General features: G+C 38.7%; 1 protein-coding gene across 1 annotated transcript in view; it reads left to right on the top strand.

Annotated features, from left to right (window-relative positions):
• Positions 1-2,737: 2,737 nt before the first annotated feature.
• LOC106651296 (dynein heavy chain 8, axonemal) overlaps positions 2,738-26,787 on the top strand; it is a 170,198-nt gene continuing 146,148 nt past the window's right edge. The window contains exons 1-5 of the mRNA XM_023462255.1: positions 2,738-2,753; positions 4,527-5,028; positions 16,519-16,773; positions 20,045-20,285; positions 23,005-23,204. Of these exons, the coding sequence (XP_023318023.1) occupies positions 2,738-2,753; positions 4,527-5,028; positions 16,519-16,773; positions 20,045-20,285; positions 23,005-23,204 (1,214 nt within the window). The remainder of the gene's footprint in view (positions 2,754-4,526; positions 5,029-16,518; positions 16,774-20,044; positions 20,286-23,004; positions 23,205-26,787) is intronic.

Raw genomic sequence — 26,787 nt, 5'->3', positions numbered from 1 at the left:
TCTGTCGTACGACGCTGCGTCCATGACGATGACGTCGTTGAATGCGGCGTCGTCGTCAGGGTTGAGCTGGGGTGCATGGGCAGGTGGCTGGCGCGGCAACTCCGCCAGGAACTCCACGTCGTTGTTGGCGACAGAAGCTTGGTGCTCTACCTCCATTAGCACGTCATTATCGGCGACGTTAATGATTTCAAGCACTATCTGCACGTCCATTGTGTCCGCCATTAAAACTTTAAAAATTTTTGCACGGTATTGTTTGAGAGTTGTGCGTTCGCTGCGGGAGCTCGCGAGCAAGTGCGGCGCTCGAGTCGAGTGCACATGTTTCCGCACATATACGCACGTGTCTTGTTCGCCGCGCGAGACCGACGCGCTCAACGGTCGAACCTTCCTTACAGGCCCGCGCGGAGGACTGCTCGCGCTCGCTCGCGCGCAAAAATAAAATTGGGCAAGAAAGAAAGAGAGCAGGCCCCTATCCCCGCCTGCTCCAGTGAGATACGTCCAAAGTTAAATTGTCAAAACTGATCTCTCCTTACTTTCTCTCGTACCTTACAAGAAATGCCAAATGCTTTATTTACGAAGCGGAGTTACATGGAGTCCCGACATTATCGGCGCGAATACATGCCTTTTTTAATTTATCTAAATGAACTACTCTTGTTTTGTGCGCATACAGTTGCAACTCCGCGTTCCTCTTTCCGATTAATTTATTTATGATGTACGGCCTTATATAGTGATCGTCTAACTTGCTCGTTTTTACGTTTTTAAGTAGATATACGTAATCTCCCTCATTGAATTCGTGGTCGTAGCTTTTTAAGTCGTAGTAGTATTTGGAGCGTTCCTTGGCTGCGATCAGATTTTCTCGCGCTTGTGCTTGCGTAGTGTTTAGCTTACTTAAAGTCTCATCTAAATACTCATTAAATGTCTTCGCGATAGTTTTGTCCGCGAACTCGCTAGGTATGCACGCCTTGCGACCGAAAACTAGCTCATGTGGCGTGAAGCCATGGCCCGAGTGCACTGATGAATTATATGAAAAGAGCGCGCACCTGATCCAAGCGTCCCAGTCGTCTTTATTCATGAATATTTTCAAATACTCAATTAACGAGTGGTGACTTCTTTCGAGCGATCCTTGGGTTTGTGGTCGGTAGCTAGTCGAACGAAATTGAGTTATCTTAAACGTGCGAGCAAGCGACAAAAATACCTTTCCGATAAGGTTTTGGCCCTGGTCGGTGCGTATGTATTTCGGACACCCTTATCGGCAGATGAACTCATTGGCAAATGCAGTCGCGATCAATTCCGCCCTGACGTCCGGGAGAGGTATCGCTTCCAAAAATTTAGTGAGATTACACTGTATCGTCAATATGTATTTATTGTTGGAAATTGTTACTGGTAGCGGGCCGACTATGTCGATTTCAATGAGCTCAAACGCTTCGGTCGGAGTAGTCGTAATCGTAAGCGGGAGTGGAGTTTTTATTGGCGTCAGCTTTTTCGTCTGACAGATCGGGCATGATTTTACGTATTCCGCTATCTCGTTTTTCATCCCCTTCCAAAGGTATTTTTCGCGAGCGCAGTTATATGTCTTAGTTATTCCTTTGTGACCGGCGGTCGCGGAGTCGTGAGATTCGTGAATTATGCGAGGTCGCGATTCGACATCCGGCGTCGTTATCTAGCCGGAGCAAAGGGTTAATTTAGCCGCGTCCTCATGCCAGGTTTCGCGTAGGCGAGCGCTTATCATTTCCCATGAGCGGTTGTCAATCCCGTTGTTATTCGTCGGTATACTGATTGATCCGATTTCATAAGTTTTGAGTGCGTCCGCAAGACGGTCGAGAGCGTCGTTTACGATATCGATATCTACTACGTCGTCGTGATTTTCCTTCACAAAAATAGAGAAGAGACTTTTGTCCACGGGTAGCCCTGTCTCGATAATTAGACCGAGTTTGATGTCGTGTTCCTTTAATAAATCTACCTGTAAGTACCCCATATCAGTGAGCTGATGGCAAATATCTGAGTGCGAGATGCAATCAACCGACATAAAATGCACCCAATTATCTTTCCTTGTCAGAAGCGTATCGTTGCACTGCTGTACGGATTTGGCAACGAGCAGCCGTGCTCTTTTCGGGTGACTACGAGTGAACGTCGCTTCGTTCTCTGACTCGTCGGAGGTGGGGTCGTCAGTCGCGTCTTCGCTACATGTACAGGGCCTGTCCTCGCTCGCGGGTGAGTCAGACGATGCCTCCTCGGTGGCACTTCCCGAGGTTGCGTCGTTCGTCTCCGTGGGAGCATTTTGGTCTGGAATAGGAGCCTCGATCGCGAGTTGCATCCCTTGTAAGCCGTTGTTCTGTCGCTCCAAAGCATAATCGAGCTCGGGGTCGCTCTCCGGGGTCGTCGGGCGTAAAATAAAAAATACTCTCCCAATCTCGACTCCGAGTTATGCATTTAGAACTCGTTCTAAAAAGTTGCCTCGACCTGCGCTCGGCGATGTTCGTTACTCTCCGCGACTTACTGTAACGGTTTTGCCAATCCGGGCAAGATGTGGCCCGTTCAATCTTCTTGACGGCTGAAAAAAGAGTCAGGATTGTCTCAATAATCAGGCGTATTAATTAATAGTAAAAGTTACAATAAGGTGATTTATTTTGCGCCAGTCACAGAGGTGACGCCTTATCAAGGGCCAAATGATTTACAATTAAATATAATACAAAGAGTACAATGATTAAGTTTACGACTCGATTTAGTTCGCTTCGGCTAAATGACGACTCTACTCAGTGGGCGAAGATCGAGATTTTACGGGAATTCACGACGAGAGAGAGCACTATTTGGCAGGCAAATGCTTGAAACGCGACTTACTTGTTGTTGATTCAAGCTGTGGATGGCGAAATACACCGGGCGACCTGGACCCAAGAAAGCGCTAGCAGGACCTTGGCAGCGGAAGACAGCCCGTCGGCAGCAACGTAGCAGCTCACACACACTCGCGTATTATAAAGGTAGCGAGGCGCAGTATCACCGACAGGGTATTTCGTACACGTTCGCGCTATAGGGCTCCCAGAGACAGAGTGCCTCACGCTGATCACAAGCCCGCTATACAGGCCCAAGGCACCAGAAGCGTTGTCTGCTCCTCATCATCGTTGGTAGTGGTCTCGCGAGCACAGACGGTCTCGATCACGTGACCCTCATTTTAGTGTCTTGCTCTCCTTGCCCGATATACCTCTCTCTCGCGGTCGCTTCGCATACGCATCGACTCGCGTAATCATTATGTCGCCACGGACTTCAAGGTGAAGGAAAGGAAAGGGATTATCACCCACCGGACTCTGCTCTGGCCGATGTGTCGCGTAACACGTCATCGTGTTACATTACATATATATGTAGGAACGTAAGGATGGAGAGAAATATTAGTATCGTGAGGAGCTTTATTGATTCGAGACTTGCTCGTCTCGGAGGCAGCAGATAAACTGGCAGTCGCAATTAATTAGTTTTATCGCCTGGCAACGATAAAACAAAAGGTGAACATTTAGCAGTTCAATTACTTACATTATACATGTACGACTGTGGTGAAGTGAGTCGCCACATATATAGCTGCTCGCCACCAGTGCTATTCTGTGCTGTGCATTGGACTTTCAAAACAAGTCGATTGGTTACGAGTGTCCTTGTGCCCAAGTTTATTCAGTGAAAGTAGTCATTTGAATCAGCAAAATGGTTTTGCTGTCCCAGCAAAATCATTTAGCTGACGCGGCAAAAATTTTTGTTGCTGCAGAAAAATTATTTTGCTGGGGCAGCAAAAGATATTTTGCTGATCCTGTCCACTTTCGCTGGATTTGGGATAAAATTGTTTTCAGTGTATACTGCTGTTGCGTCTACGCAAATCACACGCGGTAGTTGAAATGTTAATTTAGGTACGTTCGATTAAAACAACAGTAAAATTCAAATTTCTTTTAAAGTAGATGTTATTCGACCGTCTACTCCAGTAGAGTAAATCAAAGTAGACTCGGTATTGCAGTACGGGGATCGCGGAGATGGACTTATTTCGTTTGACCGGGAATCGTTTGCAGCAAAATGGACTTATCTCGTTAAGCACGGTGTTATATTTAACGAATGGTGCTATTTTCAGCATTTGTGACACTTGTACCTTAAAGTAGATATAACATATAGGTAATTTATGTCATAAACTCGATTTCGAAAAAATGGAGTTATCTCGTTAGCCCTTTCCACCACAGTTTTTAATTAACATTTTAAATTTTTTTTACCTTTTCCGTGCGAGTTACAAAACGACCGATTCAGCTGTTTTGATCACTCCCGAGAGGTACTGGGTCAACAATAGTGATTCGCCACTTGAAACATAATAAATTCATTGATATAAGAACACTCTTTGCCCGAATTATACGTTAGGCTATCTGAAATAAGTACGAAGGTTGTTTCAGTACAGGCCACACAAACCTCTGGCGGTAATCGACGTCACAATTCTTAAAACTAAATTAATGATTTTGAAATATACATTGACGTTTGAAAAACATATCATTTCTCATGAGCATTTTTCTATTTAGATCAATTAAAATCAGCATTACTAATTGAAGCTACTTGGTGGAAATCAACTTTGGGGTCAAAATTATTAAAAAAATACGTGGAAAAATTACATGTACTATCTGATTACATCAAGGACAACATAAAACAACTGGGACGAGAAATAAAAGATCTTGAAGACGTCAGGATTTCTATGTTATGTTTAGAAAAAATTAGAGAAAATTTTATTACCATAGATAGAGAATTGATGTTCATTGAAAAAATTTATGCTTTGATTTTAAAGTTTGAAATAGAAATATCAATTGAAGATCAAGAAATTATAGAAAGTACAAGATATAATTTCATGATTATGATAAAAACTGCAAAAGAGGTCCACACTACAATATGTAATATGCAAGAGCCATTAAAACAAGAACTTGTTCAAGGAATAAATGATTTTAAAATAGAAATATCAGAGTTTGACAAAAATTTTAGTGCAAAGGGACCTATGATTGAAGGAATTTCGGCGAAGGAAGCAAGTGAAAGGTATAGTATAAACCTAGTCTACGTAACTTTCCTTTTTTTACTACTAAAAATATTTGTAACAAATTTAATAACTAGGTATTTTGTGAAAAAATTGAGTGTTATATCAAGTGTTATATCTTCTTCCTACAAGTAGTTTGTTTGCGTTTTTGCCGCTGTGTGGCAACGGAGCGCCACAGTGGCTAAGACAAGCGAGTAAATTTAGTTAAGGGGACACATACACCTCATAATCCTTTTTATTCCATTAAAAAAAAAGACCTAAAATATAAATTGATATTGGTCAACTTTGAGGATTCTTACTAATCCTTGAAACAAAATATTTTCACCCCCCACATACTAAAAGTGTCTTTAAATTTACAGGAGGTACCAATGACTAAGAAATTTCAAATTAAATTGTATGTCTATGTACCATAATATTTAAGTTCAAGCAATGATCTGTTCAAGTTCCTGAAGCGCTCTATTTGTTTGTTGCCACAACGACTATGGTCACTACCTCAGACAAAGTGTTAGCACCATCAAAAGTCTCTGTGTGACTATAATTGTGAAAATATTTTAATTAAGTGAAACAAAATTTTAAAAAAATGTTAATTTTATGCAAAAATTATGGTTTTAACTTATTGGATAGTTTTGCTCGAGGTAGCGACCATAGGCATTGTCACGCACGCGATTCGCAGAATGGAGCAATAATCCGTTGCCACGTAAAAAAAAAAAAAAACGTGGAGATCCGGCCTGTGACACAACTTACGTGTCCCGACAATCAAGCCCGTTCGAAAGTGCACCCGCGAGTCCAAGTCGTAAATACTATGCGCACCCGCGACATACGGCGCTACTCGTTCAAGCGAGTTAGGGCCGTGCACACCAGGTACACGCACTTGCGACATACCACGTCACAAAATTACACCCGACGCGACTTCCCCGATTTCAGGACCACCGTTGATGTGGTCATTGTCACGGCTAAAGTCGATCTCGCTGCGCTACTCGCACTCGCGTGGCTCACAAGTGCAACTTGATCACCAATTCGTCGCCCTTGCTCCGAAAATCCTACAATGAAACATCATGCTTACCGCGACGCTCTGGTCGCTCACACATACGCACTCACTCTCATGTGTAGCTGCTACTACTGCGTGAAAGAAAAATATGATAATTCAGCATATTTTACAGTAATACTACTGAGGTGGAGACAGAGCGGTGACGGCGTAACGCGCTCGTCACAGTACGACGAGGACAAGTAATATTATGTGGTCATCTCACTCTTTCTCTCTCTCTCTCTCTCTATTGAACTGGGAACACGCGTTTGTCTCGCGCTCCGGTGTCTTTGGTCATTGTGGACGTAGTTCTTGCTCGAAAAATTCGGTTTTTGTATCAAGGTGAAGTGCTTGGCACGCGTATGAATTTTGGTTGATATATCCTTGTTTTTTTAAGCTGCCTACAGCTAAAAATCGCAAATCTAAACTTTGAAATTTTTAAGCGACTAATAACTATACTGTGAATCAGTGTTTACGTTGGCTTTTCGTTGTGGCTTGTTTACGTTTATGACTCTGTGTTGTCGAGATAGCCGTTGGTCGCGACAAATGACAGAAATTTAAATCGCATACGTATTGTGCTGCGAAATCAACGACTTGAGTGTTTCATCGTCTGCTCGTTCTGTGTCAAGCAGATGCAAGCAAAGCAGATGTCAAGCAGCACGGATTGCGGCGCTTGCTACCACGACGATTGCTTACCTCGACTAAACACCAGGTTGGTCAAAGCCTGCTGTGTTCGGCTTGCTGAGGGTGGTGATTTGGATTTCGACGGTGCAGCTGAACGGCGTCGTGCTGATTGCGAGCTTGCGGTGTCTGCGGTTCGCGTCGACGCACGAATTGCTTTTTTGGACTCCCATCGCGACTTTTCAATCAATTCGGGCTTCTCTCAGATGGACATGAGTGTGGCGACGGATCGGATGCTTATAGCGCTATTCTGGCGGGGCAGAAATCGCTCGAGGCCATGGTGGACAGCGCCGAGGATATGGAGGAGTACCGCTTTTCCGGCAATAATCCGGCGCCGAGGAGGGACGACGCGCGGCAGGCCGTGCGAACCTTTTCATTCGTAGTGACGTTCAAGCTGCCGATTACAAGAAATTACATACTCCGATGCAAACGCAGGCATGGCCTCATCAAGTACTCGGACATTCAGCGGGATGGACCGGATGCGGAAATTCGACTGCATAAACTTTTGCCTGGACCTGTATACAAGCTGTTCCGGGCGGCCAAGGAGCGTGGCCGTGAGCGCAAATATGCACTCGTCTGGGCGGACGACGGACGTGTCTTCGCTCGCAAGTCTGCGGGCTCCGAGCGCATTGAGCTCGTGAACGAGGTGGATTTGAACAAGCTTGCATGACTGGTGGCCAATCTTCGCCGCCTCCAGGCCCTGGCAGCGGAGACTCGTATCCACCGCGTGTAGCACAGGCCAATGTCTACTCGGTGCGAAGGAATCTCGAGGCTATCGAGCGACCAACGGCAACTCTCAGATTGGACCTGTTCTCGATGTGTGAGATTTGGCTCACCCCCGACATCGACAATGGTGATGTGGCGATCCCAGGCTACAGGCTTGTCCGATGTGAACGGGCACTTCTTATACCTCCGCGCTCTTGCAACAAGTGGGTCCAAGGTGGCAGTGTAGCGTGCTACATTCGAGAGTCACTAAAATTCAAAATACTCAAGGCGCCTAAGATTGCTACCGTGAAAACCCCTGAATTTCTCGCGGTCGAGCTCCTGCTGCATGGTCGTCCCACCCTAGTTGTCTTAGTCTACATTCTGGAAGGTATTTTTCCAAATAACGTGTTGGACTTCTATTACTCGATCTGCCACAAATACCAACGGGCAATTATAGCAGGAGATTTTAACATTAATATGTTGTCGTAGGAGTGTAACTCAAATCATCTGAGAGAGCTGACGGGAGCTTGTGGTCTCTCTCTCTCTCATCCCATCCGGCCCAACAAATCACACCACCACTGCCGACACGTGGATTGACCTCATCTTATGATGGTATGACGGTGTTGATGATGCCACAGGCGTTCGCGGCTTCCACAAATCTCAGGTCCCGTTCGCGGACACACATGATCTGCTTTTCTTTGAATACTTCATTGGCGAAATTTTAGTAGCCTGTAAAACCATAACTGCGCGCCGTTTTTCAAATTTTAAAAAAGATGTTTTTAATCTTCACCTTCTTGAGAAATTAAATTCTATGCTATTCTCCATCGATGGTGCAGCACAGGAGGAGTCGGCGCTTCACAACTTCAACACTAACATTATTGACCTTTTCGACATTCATGCACCGCTTGGAACCGTGCAGCGCCGTAGTCGACCGGCACCATGGTTTACGCGGGCTGCACCGCTGCACTTTACCGCTGCAGGGTTCGCGATAGGCTATTCGCGATTTCACGATACTATGGCGCCGCCTAGCGACACGCTCCGAAATAAAAAAGAAACGAGTGTTTACATATTTTAACATGGGAAATTTGCAAAGATTCTTCTTAATAAATATTTAATAAGTGAATAGCGTATATTTGATAATAAAAAATGAAACTTCTATTAATAATGAATTTTTAAAAAAAAAGTTTTCATTATAAAGTTTTGTCAAATTCAAATAATTGAATTATGAAATGTGGCGGACACAGTCGATTCACAGTGAGCGCAATTTTTTTGTTTATCTCAATGTATAAAACAACGAGAAAACGTTCATTGCACTTGGTGTGTATTGATACTAGCTCATTCCTGCTCGATAATAGTTCTAGAATTACTTATTATATGTTTTTTAAGCTTTAATATGGAAAATAATAGTTCAAAATTAGAAATCGATATGGTCGATGTATACAATATTTTAGGCAATGCACTTAGACCTCTTGATGAGGGTGAAGCCGTATTAGCTGGCCACATTTTGCAATCTCGCACAGAACAGTACTTATTCACTTTTTTTAGCACTCATTTTTAATTAACACTTTGATAAAATATAAACGATAATGTAACCCTTTCTTCGTGGTAAGAACAGTTAGCAGAAAACGTTACTATTACGGATCGGTTTGCTGTATGTTGACTTTTTATTAATTCAAAATTATGATAAACGAAAACTATTAAATAAAAACTATATTTTTTAAGGTATTTAGTACTCTGAATCTTCATTTTTTATTGTTAATTTCATGCTCTGAACTCGTTAAATATTTTAAAAAAATTATTTTCTTTTTTTTCCAATGTTATTTCGCATTTTTACTCGGTTCTTTTTAACTAGCAAGTTTAGCCGCTAGGCGGCGCCATAGTATCGTGAAATCGCGAATATGCGCTCGCTCGTCGATCGGGCGATGCGGCTGTGCTCGCGCGCTACCGTGAGGTCCGTAGGGTGCTCAGGCGTGACATCGAATACGCCAGAGAGCAGCATCTTCTCGCTGACCTCTCTGCCTGTATGGATGATGCGAGGCGTTGGACGTACCTTCGAGGTCTTGGCCTCATTTCGGTCGAGCATTGATCGCACCCTCTCTGCTCGCCTGAAGAACTGCAGAACATCATCGACACGCCGAGTTCGATGCTCACTGCGTGACAGAAGTAAGGGTCGTGGCGCACGTGGACGTAGCCTCGATGGAGTTTCGTTCTCATACCTGCAACACTCGCTTGAGATCGTCGCACCATACCTGGCGACGATCTTTAATGGTTTTATCGTCTCTGACTCTTACCCGACGTCATGGAAACGGTCTACCATAGTGCCACTGAGTAAGGTCGCCAGGCCTGCCTCGCCCTCTCAGACTCGCCCGGTTGCCAATCTAGCTCACATACACAGCAGATATCCAGCTACCTCGAGAGCCGTGACCTACTTTCTTCACGGCAATCTGGATTTCGGCCCGAATATAGTACCCAATCAGCTCTTATCAGGATCATGGAGGACATGCGGAGGGCGATAGAGGACGAGAAAGTAACTGTGTTGGTCCTGTTCGACTTTAAGTGTGCTTTCGATACGATCAATGCGGCTGTTGCACTCGTATCTGTCTGGCAGGAGCCAAGCTAGCCTCAGACAATGCTGATACACTTTTCGGTGTGGGTAATAACAAAATACAATCTGCTTAAGGAAGCCTATCATGGAGCGCACTTTCTTGACTAAAGAAGAAAAAGCTGCTCCAGGTTTAAAAATATCAGAAGAATGTTACACCTTGATTTTTGTGCGAATGCATCCGGTACCTTCAAGTGCAAGTCTATGCTAATTTATAGATCTGAAACCCCACGTGCTCTTAAAAAAAAAGAGCATTTGCCAGTGTTTTGGTGGTCAAATAAGACTGCATGAATGAATGCTTCTTCATTTGAGCAATGGTTTTCACATTCACAAGAATTGCATCCTGATGTTGAAGTTCTATTTTTACCAGCAAATACAACTTCGCTCATACAGCTCATGGATCAGACTGTTATTGCAACCTTCAAGGCATACTATTTGAGAAAAGTCATGAAAAATTTGTTGAATTTCATAAATCTTAACAATTGTGGTGATATTCAAGACAATCGAAAAGACCTTGTTCGAAATTTTTGGGAAAAATTTACAATCTTAGATTCTCTTACTTACGTCATCGAATGTTCAGAAGAATTGAACGAATCCAAGCTCAATAGAAGCTGGTCGAAGTTATTGCCTGAAGTCATTATGGAAAATAATCAGTGTGATTCTAATGATATGCAAACAGTTGTTCAGCAAACTATTGGCTTAGCAAAGGATGTTTTGGAGCTTGTCGTGAAGCCTGAAAACCCACTCACCATAACAGAAATCGAAGAGATTTTCGATCAGCAACCTTTAAATGAAATTGAAGAAGCAGCGAGTGAAGAAGCTCGAGAAACTTTTTCATTAAAAAATGTAGCACGTGTTTTGAGCCACGTGCAATCGGCCATCAATGAAGCTCTCTATGAAGATCCTATCGGCTTGCGAGCTTTGCAATTTCGACACGACTATGAGCAAGCAATGGCTCCGTACCAATAATTGTATAAAGATTTAAGCAAACGTTCTAAACAATCACGATTAACAGACTACTTTAAAAAATCCTAATTTACTCTGTTTTTTTGTACTACATTTAATTATAGCATTTTTTACAATAAAAGTTATGTAAGTGTGCGCACACGTTTCTTGTTGAGCTCTACAATTTGTTGCTTTTTTCTGCCGCAAACTGCCCTCGGGCATTTCTTTTTGCAGATATTTCTTGAAACCGAAAGGAGTTTCGGAGTTAACACTCTGCAATTGCCAAGAAGGTTCGAATCGAACTTTGACAAAAGTTCGATGGCTTTTCGGACAGTAGCCCTGAAAAGGCCGGTAACCGAAAAGAGTTTTAGAGTTTAAACTCTGCAACTGACAAGACGGTTGGCATCGAACTTTACAAAAGTTCGATATCTTTCGACGTCCTACGAAAAGTGGTCCTGAAAAGGACTGGGCCGAGTCGACGTGTAAAAGTTCCAACTTGTTAGTTGGCGAGCAGCGTTGACAGGGTGGCCACCAAGGTCCCAGGTTGCTCCGAGGTCAACTTTGCAAAGGTAGGCTGGAAATCCCGTCGACTTCGTAGACTTGGCTGCGGTGACGGATCTTGACTTGGCCGTGTTAATTAGTTGCGGCTGGAAGGTCCAGGCCGCACTTGCCGAGTGACCGAAGTGGAATGACTGAGGCTTGAAGTAACCGATACTTATGCCCTGGCGGGGCCACGTTACTTGTGGGTGCCAGGGCTGCGCCACCTAGCGGTTGCTAGTGAAGCTTCTCAGTGCAAAAGTGGGAAGGAGGCTTGGAGAGGAGCGAGAAATAATAAGATTGAGTATTTTAGTACAACTCAGGGTTGTTAACGTTCCCTAGGCCAAGGAGTGGGGACGTGCACGCAGGGGTCTCGTGTCGTTGTGCGGGTAACACCACAGATGAGCTCACACTTGTCCGACACATGTGAGATATTACTCACCGGACTCCAAAGGGAAGTTGACATATCAGAGGAGGGGGTGCTAAGCAGAGTCTTTACGGCCATGTGACTGAAGCACTACCATAGATTTGTTGCGCATGCCCACACGTGAGAGCCGAAAACAGTACCGGAATTACGCTGGCCAACTTTAAAGCCTTTGTGTTTGCACTGTCTTCTCAGAGCACCCGAGATTACTGTATCAAGAGCTCGTTCAAGTTGCCATCGATTGGTGTAGATGTACTTTTTGGTGTGGGTGATGGAAGAATAAGATTCCGACCAATGTGGCTACGTGAGGTCTTTAACCTACTCAACAAAGCCTATGATACAGCTCGCAAAATCAACTATGCCCAGCGAATGCTCAAGAACCTGTCAGTCTTCATGTGAGAAACTGCTGGAGCTTAGCTCATCCCTATTCAGACTGAGAGAGATTTCCAATCACTTAAGCCCAGGCAAAAGCTCCAGGCAAAGGCTCCAGGTCGAGTGTCGGTCCATTGTCATCGGGATCATCATTCTCATCATTCTCGATCGCACATTCCAATATAAATAGACTTGGATATCATCTCGATGAACTTCAACGTCAACTCATCTCAAAAAACTATGACATTTTTGCTGTCAGAAACGTCTCTAACTCATAAAACATCTGATTTTTGCCCCATGTTGATGGCTACCAAATTCTCCGAAATGATAAAAAGGACAGAGGTGGACATTTATGTGCACGACACTCTCCAAATTAAGATTCTGGCCAATTCTACAGCTACCTATGATAATACACCAGAATACTCGATACTCGACCTCGACTCACCATACCAACACTTGTTGTTTGCCGCTGTTTATATGAGACCACACTGTACAAAAGTGAAATACTTCTTCAATGTGCTCTCTACGTTTTAAAAAAACACAATCACATCGTCCTCAATGGTGACTTCAATCACAACTTATTAGCCTCAAGCCAGTTCATAAGAACACTTGGCTAGACCTCTACATTGTAGAAAATCTGAGGTCGGTTATAGAACACACCAAATCACCTACCTCGTTTATTGTAGCTCATGATTTGATTAACCCTTTAACGCCTGAAATGACCATTTTCGGACAACATTTATAGCGATGAATTACACCGACTAAAAATTGTTTGAAAAACTTTTCAGACATCACTTTTTACGTAAAATTTAATTTACTTTTCGAATCCGGTGTCAGAATTTAAAAAAAATTATTTAATAAAAAGTTATAAACAATTTTGTAAAAAAAAACATGAAATTTCAAGAAAAAAATCTCGTTCAACTCAAATTTCAACACGGAAAGAAGGTTCGCTCGTGGGTCTCTCGCGTATAAATTTGGTCAATGGCATGTATAATTTATTGTAATATAGTTATAATGACGAAATTCAAAATGGCAATCATAAATTCGGCTCTCGAAGACCTGTATGTCATAAAATGATTTCGACAATTTTTAACTCGATAACCATCAATTTTACGAGAAAAAGTTATAGAACAAAAAGTGTTTAGAATTGAGTGGGAATTGAGTGAGTCTAACCACAAAAAGTGGTTAGATCGAGTTAAAAATTGTCGAAATCATTTTATGACATACAGGTCTTCGAAAGCCGAATTTATGATCGCCATTTTGAATTTCTTCATTATAACTATTATACAATAAAGTATACATGCCATTGACCAAATATATATGCGAGAGACCCACGAGCGAACCTTCTTTCCGTGTTGAAATTTGAGTTGAACGAGATTTTTTTCTTGAAATTTCATGTTTTTTTTTACAAAATTGTTTATAACTTTTTATTAAATAATTTTTTTTAAATTCTGACACCGGATTCGAAAAGTAAATTAAATTTTACGTAAAAAGTGATGTCTGAAAAGTTTTTCAAACAATTTTTAGTCGGTGTAATTCATCGCTATAAATGTTGTCTGAAAATGGTCATTTCAGGCGTTAAAGGGTTAAATTAAAGTATAAATGTTACATGCCACCTACTGCTGTTCGTTCATTTGCTTCACGGCATCTAAATAGCATCAGTAACCAAACAAGTCGCCGTTGCTTACGAGTAAAAACACACATCATCGAAGCGCCGTGAAAAAAAACACACCTCTTTAGATACCATGAAAAAAACCACACCTCTTCGGAGCGCTGCGAAAAAAAACACACCTCAACGGAGCGCTGCGAAAGAAAAACACACTGCATCGAAACTTGTTGCGTTTTTTTTCTGCTCTGTTTTTTTTCGCGGCATCCAATGAGGTGTGTTTTTTTTCGCGGCATCCAATTTGCTGTGTTTTTTTTCACGGCATCCAATGTGCTGTGTTTTTTTTCATGGCATTCAATGAGGTGTGTTTTTTTTCGTGGCGCTCCGATGAGGTGTGTTTTTTTTCACAGCATTCAATGAGCTGTGTTTTTTTCGGGGCATTTTATCAGTATGTTTTTTTTCGTAGCGTTTTTCACTGTGTTTTTACTCATAAGCAACGGCGAAATATATGCGCCGAATTATCAATATTGTTACTTCGCATAGGATGAGTGACTCTTTGATTGCTAATTTAAGTCATGTTATTGTTAAACATAAAAACCTTTATAAAAATCTGAAAAATATTTTACCCTATAAACTGCACTTGCTTACACATTATCCACGCGTATTATATTTGAATGGTCCGTGTATCAACTTTTGTGGCATGCAATTTAAATTGTACCATAGACGCATTCGCTTGAATTTTCAGAACACTAGCTGCAATAAAAATCCTTTTCTCACAATTGCTACCAAGCAAGCTTTTGGTATGCTAGACTCAAATTTCAATATGAAAGTCGATGAAAAATTAATTTTTGGTCTTTCATTAGACGGGCAAGTAATAAACCATTCTATTAAATCAAATAACCATACGTGTCATGGATATGTGACAATTAAAGGCACCAAATATTATAAAAATACATTTATCTTGATTGATGTGTCAAAACTTGAAAAAGATTTCGTCAAAATAATCAAAATAATATATGATTCAGGTAAAATTATTTTTCATACACAAATTTATAAAGAAATCACGTTCGATGATCATATCTACGCTTATATTGTAGAGCCCGCAAATGTATTTAAATTAATACCTTACGAGGACTTACCAATTTTTTTCCCTGTTTTATTTGTTAAAAATAAAAATCGAATTGCTACAAGATATTGTATTTAATACGGTGTATTTGTAAGTACTCTTCTACGTTAATAAAGTTATTTCATTCATATACATGTAAATTTAATACATACATATTTTTTAATGATGAAACTCTCAACATTGCCACATTAATATCGTCCGCACACTAGTGTTTAATTATCATCACCACTCGAGCTTATATTTTTCCCAAGGACGAGATTGCTACGCTCTCGCACGTATGAAGCAGTAGGTATGCCTGAACTTTGGGAATTCTGCGTTCCCAAACTAAGATAGTAGCGCTCTCAAGACAGAGAGCTCTCAGCGCTCTTGTAAAAAAGACGACAGCGCTCTCAAAACGTTTTTCGTGCACCACAAACTCAATAGACTCTATTAAACACTATCAGAAGCATTCACTCATCACATTCTCATTACATACTGCTCTTTTATACATACTTTCACTCTACTTCTCTCTTTTCTACTATATTCTCTTTACTTCTCATCTTACCATCATCACCAGAACTTCACTTCATTCCATTTCATACAACGCTGCGCTCTATTTAAATATCACAGCAAATTAAATACCTTTAATGTACAGTAAATTATTATTATCAACAATTGTACTTATTGTAAATACGACCGTACCAGATGGGGTTTACCCTGTGGCCGGATAAAGTTTTTCAATCAATCAAACAATCTCACTTATATATGGATCGGAGAGAAGGAACTATCGGTTGATTCTTCAAGAAGAGTGAAAGCCGAAGACCATGAGCTGTAGGATGACAGCTGAAATGGGAGATAAATTCTCATTGGTAGTTAGTGCTACTTTTTGAAAACCATAAGGCAGTTTTGTGAGTGAATTACAAATAAAACATCATTTGTAATTCACGATAGAAAGTGCTTGACCGATGGTTGTCAGTTTATTGCAGTTATTCTGAATACCATCACAGAGAAGGTGGTTTTCTAGTCTGGTTAACGGTTGGTGTGTGGAGTTTGCTGACGAGTTGTCAGCTACGGTAGTTAAAGAAGATCAGTAATCATGTAAGAACATTATTATGATGACGGGTCTAGGTGATAGTGAATATGCCCAATTCTTCTTTCCTGCGTAACAGTTGGTATGCCAGGTCTGCTGACTAGCCCATCTCAACTGTTGTAGGGCGAATGTATGAGTTAATAAATAGTTTGATTTATACAATAGAGTGATTCGTTATATCGTTAGGGTCAGACCATGGTGTGACACGCACTATTAATTTCAGCTGGTCTTACTGAATATTAATAAACGCCTCACAATTTTTTTATTTACAAGTATTGTCCTATCAGACTTAACAAATATCAATTATGTCGTGAATGTTTTTGGGTTCCATCCTAAGAATAATGTTCGAAAATATTATATTTCTTCACAATGCTTAGTAATATAATTTATATTGTTTTTAGAGTTCTGTTATTCCAATTATGGTTTGATACTTTGTGGGAGAAACTGGAAACTTATAGTAGTGGCGAACAATTATTTGGACTTACGAGTACTGAATACCCAATTCTATTCAACAGAAAAAGAGAACTGAATTTATTACAAAAACTGTATTCGTTATATCTACAAGTAATGCGTTCTATCGACAGTTATTATGAAATACCTTGGGCGCAAATTGATATCGATGTTATCAGTACAGAACTAGCCAACTTTCAAAACAAGTAAGATATTATATAACATGTGTTATAAACATTCAATAAATATAATTTAATCATGTTGCTAATGTAAATTCAAGAATATGAGTCATTATCTATGTTTTTCTAAAGTTCATCGCAGCCCAGTCTAAGATAATTCTGGAAAATGTTATTCAATAATGTAGAAAAAGCTCTTGATAAAATATGATACCTCTCCATACAATTTTTTGTAATTTTATTATTGGTAGTACCAAGATTTTCATGCTATTAATTATGATTTTGCAAAAACTTAATATAATATTTAATAGAATAAAATTAATTTTACTGTTAAATCTTACCTGGAGAAAATACTGCGATTCTTGGACATGATTTTTATGCCAAATCCAATCGATATCAGGTACAAGGAGAATATTTTAATCTTAAAATTTAAACTTATCAATAGTTTTTTCTGACCAGATTTCTCCTAAAATTTCACCAGCTTTAACAAAATTTTTCTTTTCCAACTCATTATCTTCTGTCTTCTTCCGAGCATTCAGATGAAAGTCATAGTAAGTATGTGGTAGAATGACACCGGTAAGGGCTCTGCTTAGTGGCGCCATTTGTCTTTCAATTCCGTTGAATGCCCTGCATCCCGGAGCGTTTGTCATTATAAATATTGCATCCAGAGAATGTTTTTTAAAATGCTGTATAGCAGAAGTTATAGTTTTATGATATCTTGATATACGCAAGTCACGTATTATAGACGCGCGCTGCAGATCACGCCGAGCTTTGCGGATCGGCGCCGGTTCTCAGGCTCGCTGTGATCGGCGCCACTTCTCACTCTTCTCAGCCGCAACGCAGCGGTGGCCCCCACCACCGCCGGCGTCGCGCGCCGTCCGCACCGCGCTATATAAGCCGGCGCGCCGGGCCGCTGCGGGCATTCGCTCGTGAGCTTTTGAGCCGAACACATCTCCCGGACCTCCAGAGCAGTGCGGCACTCTTGGTATACCGGAGTCACCAAGACCCAAGCGACGTGTTCTCTCCCGGATCACCGGAGATTACACAAATCTCTCGGACTTGTGTTTCTCCACAAAACAATCTCTTTTCTTTCTTCGCCTTTCTCGTTTCTCCTGCTTGCCGCTTCTGCCACTAGGTGGCCACCACCGCCAGAATCGCTCTCCACGAGCGACGTGACGCCGCCAGGGGTTAAGTAGGAGACTCTTTTCGCAGAGTTCCAACTCGCTCTCACTCGAGAGAACTCACCACTTGAGCTCGGACCTCCAGCTCGCTTGGACAATTTTCTCGAGTCTCTTTACACCACTTCAATATAAAGAAGTTGAATAAATCTCTAGCTCGGAGAAATCCGAAGTTAGACTCAGAGAAGAGAGAGGAAAAGTAGAAAAGCGGTCTTTTTCAGGATTAACAATTGGCCCTTTTCAGGGCTAACAAAACATTAAAAAACGTAGACAGGTTATCCGTCCCCCGTTGCATAAGCTATGCCGGATACCACACCGAATTTATCAATCTAAAAAAATTGTTGAAATAACAGAATTAATTGATTGTGAAACAGTAAAACTATTGATTCTCATAAATTCAATGGAAATTACTAAACATCACACTGAATAAGCAGTAATTACCTTGGATTTTCGTCCAGTTCTCCATCCACTGCTATTATAAGAACTGGCTTTGGCAGTTCATTATAGTGTAAAATCTTTTTAAAAATATCTAATTCATATAGTGTATTGAAGTCATTCGAATGGATTGAGGCCGTTGAACTAGAATGCTTTCCACTTCTTATCGCGATAAAAGTTGATCCACTGTATGTAATATTTTCTGCCTAGCTAGATGAATTTTCTTTTATTTCTATTTCCGCATACACAGATGCAATTAATGAGTGTCTATTTGCAACATTCCAATCGTGATCCGGAAATTTAATTCTATATTCGACGTGCATGAGCTTCGGTGATTGCTTATTAGAAGCTGTGTTCCCTATTTTGAGTCTTGCTTTATTGTCTTGGGAGATATACGATACTTGTTTGGGCCCTAAAATAGCAGCCAAAGTGTCGATATTTCTTATCGTAGCTGCACAAAATGGACCATCAATATGGATTTTATGCAAGTCATTTTGTGGTTTGCATAGTTTTACTGGTACTGTACTCACATTTTAGCTCTTAATCTAATGTTTTACCTCTTTTCTTGGTCTTCCAACTTTTTTATTTCCATTTGCTACATCTGAAGATGACTCATTTATAATAAAAGTCTTTATTCGTTTTTTCCTTTGTCCTTCTGCGTTTCGAATTTGAGACTTAAGAAAAGCTTGATATTTTTTTAAATCATCTTGTGCTTATTTCAAATCTTAATCAATATTGGTTCTGTCGATATTCGAATCGCAGATCAGAGTGAGAGATGTGATCTGCGCTTTTGGGCTGCATTTTTTGTTTCGTAATATCCTGCGATGGTGTTATAGAGTACTTTTGAGAACAGAAATGTGAATCGACATTTGACTGTTCAACTTTCACAAGTTGGAAAAGAAAAGAGATTGGACTATTGTCACTCGACTATCACGATTCAAGTGAAATTCCCAAACATACTCGAGTCTAGGACTTGCCAAATTCCAAGGCCATCCGTGCCTACCTGCTCGACCCATCGTGAGCTTGGGCTTGACCCAAGAATGAAGTCATCGGCCATTCGGACCTACATCTCCTGGAGAAGATGATCCTTGCTCAAGACTGCTTATAGGTGGCAGACAGTCACAAGTCGGTCATCCCACGTCAGTTAACAGCCTACATTGACACTAGTCTTTTTCAGGACTACACGTTAGAAAACGTTGCAAACTAAAATGCTAAATAACATCGACCATTCCCAGGGTCACTCGTCACTCGTCCGTCTCGTGATTGTCAGGTTACTCTTAGCTAATATTGACTAAACATCTATGATGTTCGCGAATCTCTGCAAAACCTCGCAGACTCGTTACAAGCCGTCCCTTCCATATCACATTGTACATCAATTATACAAATGAGTAATCACTGATCATAAAACCGTTGACAACCTCTAGTGGTGGACATGAATTATCTTACTCAGTAACACCAATACGTGAAAAAATACGTTAGTATTCACATAGTGATAACACAAAGACTATATATTACTGAATGTTTATGTTTTTAGCAGAGCTTAGGATTTTTTAGTTCATATGCTTTAGGGCGTTTTATCAAATAAAACGTAATTTATATTAATTTTATTTAAAAAAATTTACGATTGAATCGATGCAAACTTTGTAAAACTGTCCACAATTAAAAATATTTTTAACATTAATTTTCAGATGTAGAAGATTACCTAAAGGACTTCGAGGTTGGCCTGCATATATTGAATTAAAAAAGAAAATTGACGATTTTAATGAAACTTGCCTTATTTTGGAATTAATGGCAAATAAAGCTGTTAAAGATCGCCATTGGTTGAGAATTTCAGAATTATGTAACTACCAATTCAACGTTAATTCAGAAAATTTTAATTTATCAAGTGTTATGGCAGCTCCGATATTACAATTCAAAGATGAAGTTGAGGTAATGTCTATGCTGCATTTGTTATATTTTTTAATAATAAATGACAAAATTCTTAGTATAAAAAGATAAACGATTAAATTTTCTTTTATGAGGCGATCACACTCATTTTTTTCTTGAAAGTTTAAATCCATTCACAATAAATAAATATTTTAATTTTTACTACTTATAATAAACTTATGTGAGACTAAGCCTCTTAACTTCTAAAACTTTTAATGTCATAACGTTTTAGTTATCTAGTTTTTTCGGATTTAAAAATCTTTATAACAATCCTTTTCCATTGAATTAAATTTGTCGTCAATTGGAATAAAAGGGCACAGGTTTTGGTGTTGAAGTTCTTTATTTTCTCCACGTTTCGGTCACTAGTTCGTGACCCTCTTCAGGAGAACTGTCAGTTGATTAAGTTTTATTAGTCTAACAATACGTAAGTATTCTTAATTTAATACACTCGATTGAATAGGAGCATCTGAACGATGATTTTCCATATTTAATCGTAATATTTATTAGTTTAATTATTGTACACCGAACGAAAAATATGGGCTCAGGCCGGACTCGAACCGGCGACACTTTGCCTTTAGCCGGCAAGTGCTCTACCATCTGAGCTACCGAAACCCTTGTTCACATCATCGTTATTTGGTGTACAAGAAGTCGAGAGATGTTAATCTTTCACTAATTTTTTTAAATTAATAGGTCATCACCTATTGGGACCTACCCTTCTAAAGCCGGCCCGGCTAAAGGCCAAGTGTCGCCGGTTCGAGTCCGGCCTGAGCCCATATTTTTCGTTCGGTGTAAAATAAATAAACTAATAAATATTACGATTGAATATGGAAAATCGTCGTTCAAATGCTCCCATTCAATCGGGTATATTAAAGTAACTTTTCGCGAGTTTTCCAAGGAGAATACGTATTAGTTTCCAACAATCGCTTCGCCTGTGTAGGTATAATGGTACGTGGTACGGCGTCTACTACTGTAATAATCTTAATGAATAAATTGATATTTCGGGCGCGTAAAGGTAAAATTACAATAAATTCGTCAATGACCTTGGCGGCGAACCTAAGCCTGTAGCAATTAAATTTTTACTCTACGTTTTACTGCTTATAATTCTGAATAGAGCCGATTCGAAATATTTGATGTCATGTACGTCACAGCACATCCCTACACAAAATATTTTAATTGCAAACGCAGAAATCGTTTCAATATTTAATTATGCAGCCATAGATCATCAAAATAGTTTCGTTTGCAAAATTGCAGAAAATGAAAAGAAAAAAATCAAATTTCTTTGACAACATTTTTCTTTTTCACTTTTTTTTAAAAAATATCTAAAAATTTCCGTAAAAAGTTTCAGAATCTAAAAAATATTTTTAGTCTAACAAGGAGAGCTCTCCAAGTCTGGGTCACCGAATGCCCTGAAAATTTTGTTGTGATCTCCTAGTACATGATGATGATCCCCCATATAGTTAGTTTGATCCAATGGGCCCTTTAACAATACTTTTACGCATGGTCAAGATTTGAATATAATTTAACTATAATAAATACCATATAATAGCCTATCATGGTATCAGGCTTAAAACAGTCAATTCCAACTGACTGAACAGCATTGTTAATTTGTGTTTTTCAAGTTTTTAAACACTTATTCAAAAAATAAACACTGTAGCTCAATTGGTATACTATGCAAGTCACAAAGAGCGAACCAATTTGAGCTAAAATTAAAGTACTTTACTATAAGTATTGATGCAAAAGATTGAAATAAAACTTTTATATTATTAAACTCACTGTTCCTTCTTTTTCATCATCTTTTGACACTTCATTGATTATGTTTTAAGTGCCAGATTACCTCATCAATGATGCTGGAAGTCGCCAATGATAAAGATAAATAAATAATGTGATTTGGCGATGATACAATCAGTTATGCTTCTTTTTCTTTTCCCCAATAACTTAACACAATAAATTCACACTTTTTAAGCACTGTTAAACTGTTGACACGCTCAATTTACAAATGCAGAAAAGCAACTGTGTTAAGTTATTGGGGAAAAGAAAAAGAAGCATAACTGATTGTATCATCGCCAAATCACATTATTTATTTATCTTTATCATTGGCGACTTCCAGCATCATTGATGAGGTAATCTGGCACTTAAAACATAATCAATGAAGTGTCAAAAGATGATGAAAAAGAAGGAACAGTGAGTTTAATAATATAAAAGTTTTATTTCAATCTTTTGCATCAATACTTATATTGAAGTATTTTAATTTTAGCTCAAATTGGTTCGCTCTTTGAGACTTGCATAGTATACCAATTGAGCTACAGTGTTTATTTTTTGAATAAGTGTTTAAAAACTTGAAAAACACAAAGTAACAATGCTGTTCAGTCAGTTGGAATTGACTGTTTTAAGCCTGACCATGATTAGCTATTATATGGTATTTACTATCGTTAAATAATATTCAAATCTTGATCATGCGTAAAAGTATTGTTAAAGGGCCCATTGGATCAAACTAACTATATGGGGGATTATCATCATGTACTAGGAGATCACAACAAAATTTTCAGGGCATTCGGTGACCCAGACTTGAAGAGCTCTCCTTGTAAGTTCGAATCGATTCAAATTCTAAATAGTAAAAAATTTATTTGTGCGACTAAACACATGCTGTTTATTTAATTATACCTTGATATTTAAAATCCTGTAATTTTTTATAAAAAATTTTATAAATATATTATTTACTTAGGATATATGCATAAGTGCTATCAAAGAGAAGGATATTGAAAGCAAGCTTAAATTAGTAATATCTGATTGGTCTCTCGTGGATTTACAATTTGCTAACTTTAAACTTAGAGGCGAATTGTTACTAAGAGGTAACGAAACTCAAGAAATAATTGCGAAATTAGAAGATGCCTTAATGATACTGAGCTCATTAGCGACTAACAGGTAATTTTTTGATTGGTATTATCATTTTATTGTTATTATAATTGATGACTTAAGGGGATAGACTGGTGTTTCGAGCTGATATTTAGGAATGACAATATAAATCGAAATAGTTGAAATTTTCTTTTTATGATAGTAAATATGTTTATACTACACCTGATCGGAAAAAAATTTCCTACCAAAGATCTGAAATCCCAATTATATTACTTTCTTCATATTGTTAAACATTGTGATAAGATTGACTGGTCACGCGATTCTATTGTGAGTTTTTTTACAATTTTAATTTTAACAATATATTTTTAAAAATGCTTTTATCTCGATATATAAAATTTTGGTTTTTTATAAAATTCGAACATAAAAAGTCTTATTTTTAAACTTTTCAATTTTCTATATCGAGATAGAAGCATTTAAACGAAAAGTTTTAAAGAACAAAAACGTCTTAAAATTTGTCAAAAAACACGAAAAAAATGTTAGGGCTGGGCGAATACTCGAAAAAACTCGAGTTGACTCGTCGAGTTCCAGTTTTTTCCTCGAGTTCGAGTCGAGTACTCGATTATTTGAGTACTTGAGTTTTTTCGGGCACTCGAATTTTTTCGAGTATTCGAGTTTTATGTTTTAAGTTTTAAGTAATATTTAAGTTTTAAGTCAATAAATGATGAATTCACAGTCTCTAGACCACCTCCCTTTGTGTGTATATGCGTATAAGTGTGATATTCGCAGTGGATTGAATTGGAAGAAGAAAATTATTTAATAATACCAAACTTCACACTTATGAGCACGTACACACAAAGGGAGATGGTCTAGAGACTGTTAATTCATCATTTATTTACTTAAAACTTGAGTATTAATGAAAAATGAAGAAGGTTTGCTGAAATGGTATATATTGAAAAACAAGGTGATGCAGCATTAAATAAAATGACAGATTTGAGTGGTTTTTCTTCTGTATATGAGACTCTGCATAGAGAGTTATGAGTAGTATGTGTGTTTACAAATGTGTATAAGTAGGAATGTATATCATTGAACGTTTGAATTTAAGACATGACTAGTGACGTTATTAAAGAACTAGATCATTTATGACGCGATATATTTATATTTAATAGAGGTTTATTCTTACAAAAAAATATTGTTTTGTATTTATAATTTTGCAATAAGTATTCTTTAATTAAAATCTCTCGAGGAGGATATTCAGATAGTATCATCAAAACGTTGAGCAAACAGAATATAAAGTCTATTGCACAGTCATTAAAATTTTTTTTTCAAATTATTTCACACACCTTAAAGACATTATTATATTTTCATTTAAGGGCCAGGCCTACCCACTCAGTCGGTATTTAGTACCGAAATATTTTGTCCTCATTTTTCTCAGTGAATAGTTAATAAATCATCTCAAAACTTTGTAATAACGTTCAGAGGATTGACACAAATATGCCTGTGCTCTTGTTTTTCCGTAATTGTCAAGAATTTTAAGTGAATAGATTTTATTGTTGTTTTTTGGTTTTCATAACCTCTAATTCCAAAAAATTTAATTTAAGTAAGCTTATAAGACATTTCCTTGAAAACAAGAGCACATGTATAATTGTATCAATCTTCTGAACGTTACTTCGAAGTTTCAAGATGATTGATTCATTATTCGTGGAGAAAAATGAGGATAAAATATTTCGGTACTGAATACCGACTGAGTGGGTAAGCCTAGCCCTTAAGGGCTCTCTATACACACTCAGTCGGTAACACCAGGATATCAAGCAATTTATGTTAATTTTGATAGGATTTGATAGGATAGGATCGATAGGATAGAAAAAGATAAGGATATGATTTGAAAAGAGCTTGAATATTTAACGCTTTTTCATTTATGTGTACTATGTAACACTAAAAATTTCGATAAATATACTTTTCGGTATGTAAACAGAGACTTTTATGAGTACACAAGTTGTGTATTTCATTTGTTCACATTTAACTAAGCCAATGTTTGTGTGATCAGTATAAATATCACCTAGTAACAGTAAGAAACAATTCTAAATATTTCCCGAAGCCTTCAAAAAACAGCATTAAATTTTTGTTTTTTGATTGAAAATTATTGAATTTCCTTTCAAAAATGCCTAGAAAAATTAATCGCAGCGAAAGGGCAACCACTGCAGCCCGTTTAAGCCGTTCGAAAAAACGAGTTCCACCGCATAAACGAAAGGCAGAAGAAGATACTCTATCTAGTACTTCATCGAAAAAAATTAAAACTAGTACAGCTCAAAATATAGCAGTCAATTTTGAAAAGCATTATGAAATTTTAGATTTCTTTTTAGATTTTACAAGTCTATCAAATTTATTGAAATGTGATCAGTGTAATGGCGAAATTGAATTTCAAAGGTGCAAAAAGGAAGGACTGGGATTCAGTATTAAACTTAGTTGTAAAAAATGTAAGCCTCGGTTTTTAAAATCTAGTGATCCAATTGCATCGGGCCTTTACGAAATAAATACCAGATTTTCTTTTGTGATGCGTATATTATGCCTAGGATTGCCAGCATGCAATAAATTTTGTGGATTAATGGACTTGACAAGTAAATTTTTAACTAAAGCTGCATATAACTCTTATATGAAGAAAATATGTAAGAGCACAAAATCGGTTACAAAAAATTTTTTAACATCTGCTATACAAGAAGAAAGAAATGCTACATTAGCTGAAAATACTTGTCAAAATTCATCAAAGGTGACAGTTTCAGGGGATGGAACTTGGAAAAAAGAGGGTTTTCCTCTTTGTATGGTGTTTCGTCGTTGACGTACAAGTAAAAGTGCGTTTTGTCATGATTGCAAGTATTGGGAAAACAAATTGGATTCTGCTGAATATGAAGAGTGGAAAGAAGAACACGTGGATAACGGAAAATGCTCAGCGAATTATGTTGGTTCTTCTGGTGGGATGGAAGTCGAGGCAATAAAAGAAATGTTCCAAAGATCTACGAAAAATAAAGTCAAGTATCGAAATTACATCAAGGATGGAGGTTCCAAGACATACACCGGTATAGTGAATTCCAAACCATACGGTGAAAGTTTCATAATAATTAAAAATGAGTATTTTGGACACGTCCAAAAAAATGGGCTCTCGTTTACGAGATATTGTTAAAAATACAGTAGTTGATTTCAAAACTTCAACCGGAAAAATAATTTTAAAAAAATGATTCTCTGGTAAAGGTACGCTAACTTGCAAGATGATAGATAAATTAACAGTATATTATGGATTAGCGATCCGCCGGAATCATGAGTCTGTAGAGAAAATGAAAAATGCGATTTGGGGGACTTATCATCACTATAGTTCGACCGACAAAAATCCGTCGCATGAAAAATGTACAGGTGGTAAAAACTCATGGTGGGAATGGCAAAGAGCCTCAGCTGAAAGAAAATTAAAAAATTTTAAACACAGTTATACTGCTGTTATATCCAAAAAATCGAGTCTCGTCACGCTGTTTCTCGACCTCGAGTTTTTCGATATAACGTCATTAAAAGGGGTAATAAAAGAATGATGTAATTTATGGGTTATCATACCACGCGCGAGTCACGGGATAGCTTACGCGAATTCGGGCAATCTTCCAATATCGCCCCA

Source organism: Trichogramma pretiosum, unplaced genomic scaffold (genome assembly GCF_000599845.2).
Source record: "Trichogramma pretiosum strain Unisexual culture from Peru unplaced genomic scaffold, Tpre_2.0 scaffold9, whole genome shotgun sequence".
In the NCBI taxonomy this organism is placed as follows: Eukaryota; Metazoa; Arthropoda; class Insecta; order Hymenoptera; family Trichogrammatidae; genus Trichogramma; species Trichogramma pretiosum.
The sequence above is the reverse complement of the archived record's forward strand: the minus strand, read 5'-3'. Positions and strand labels throughout refer to the sequence as shown.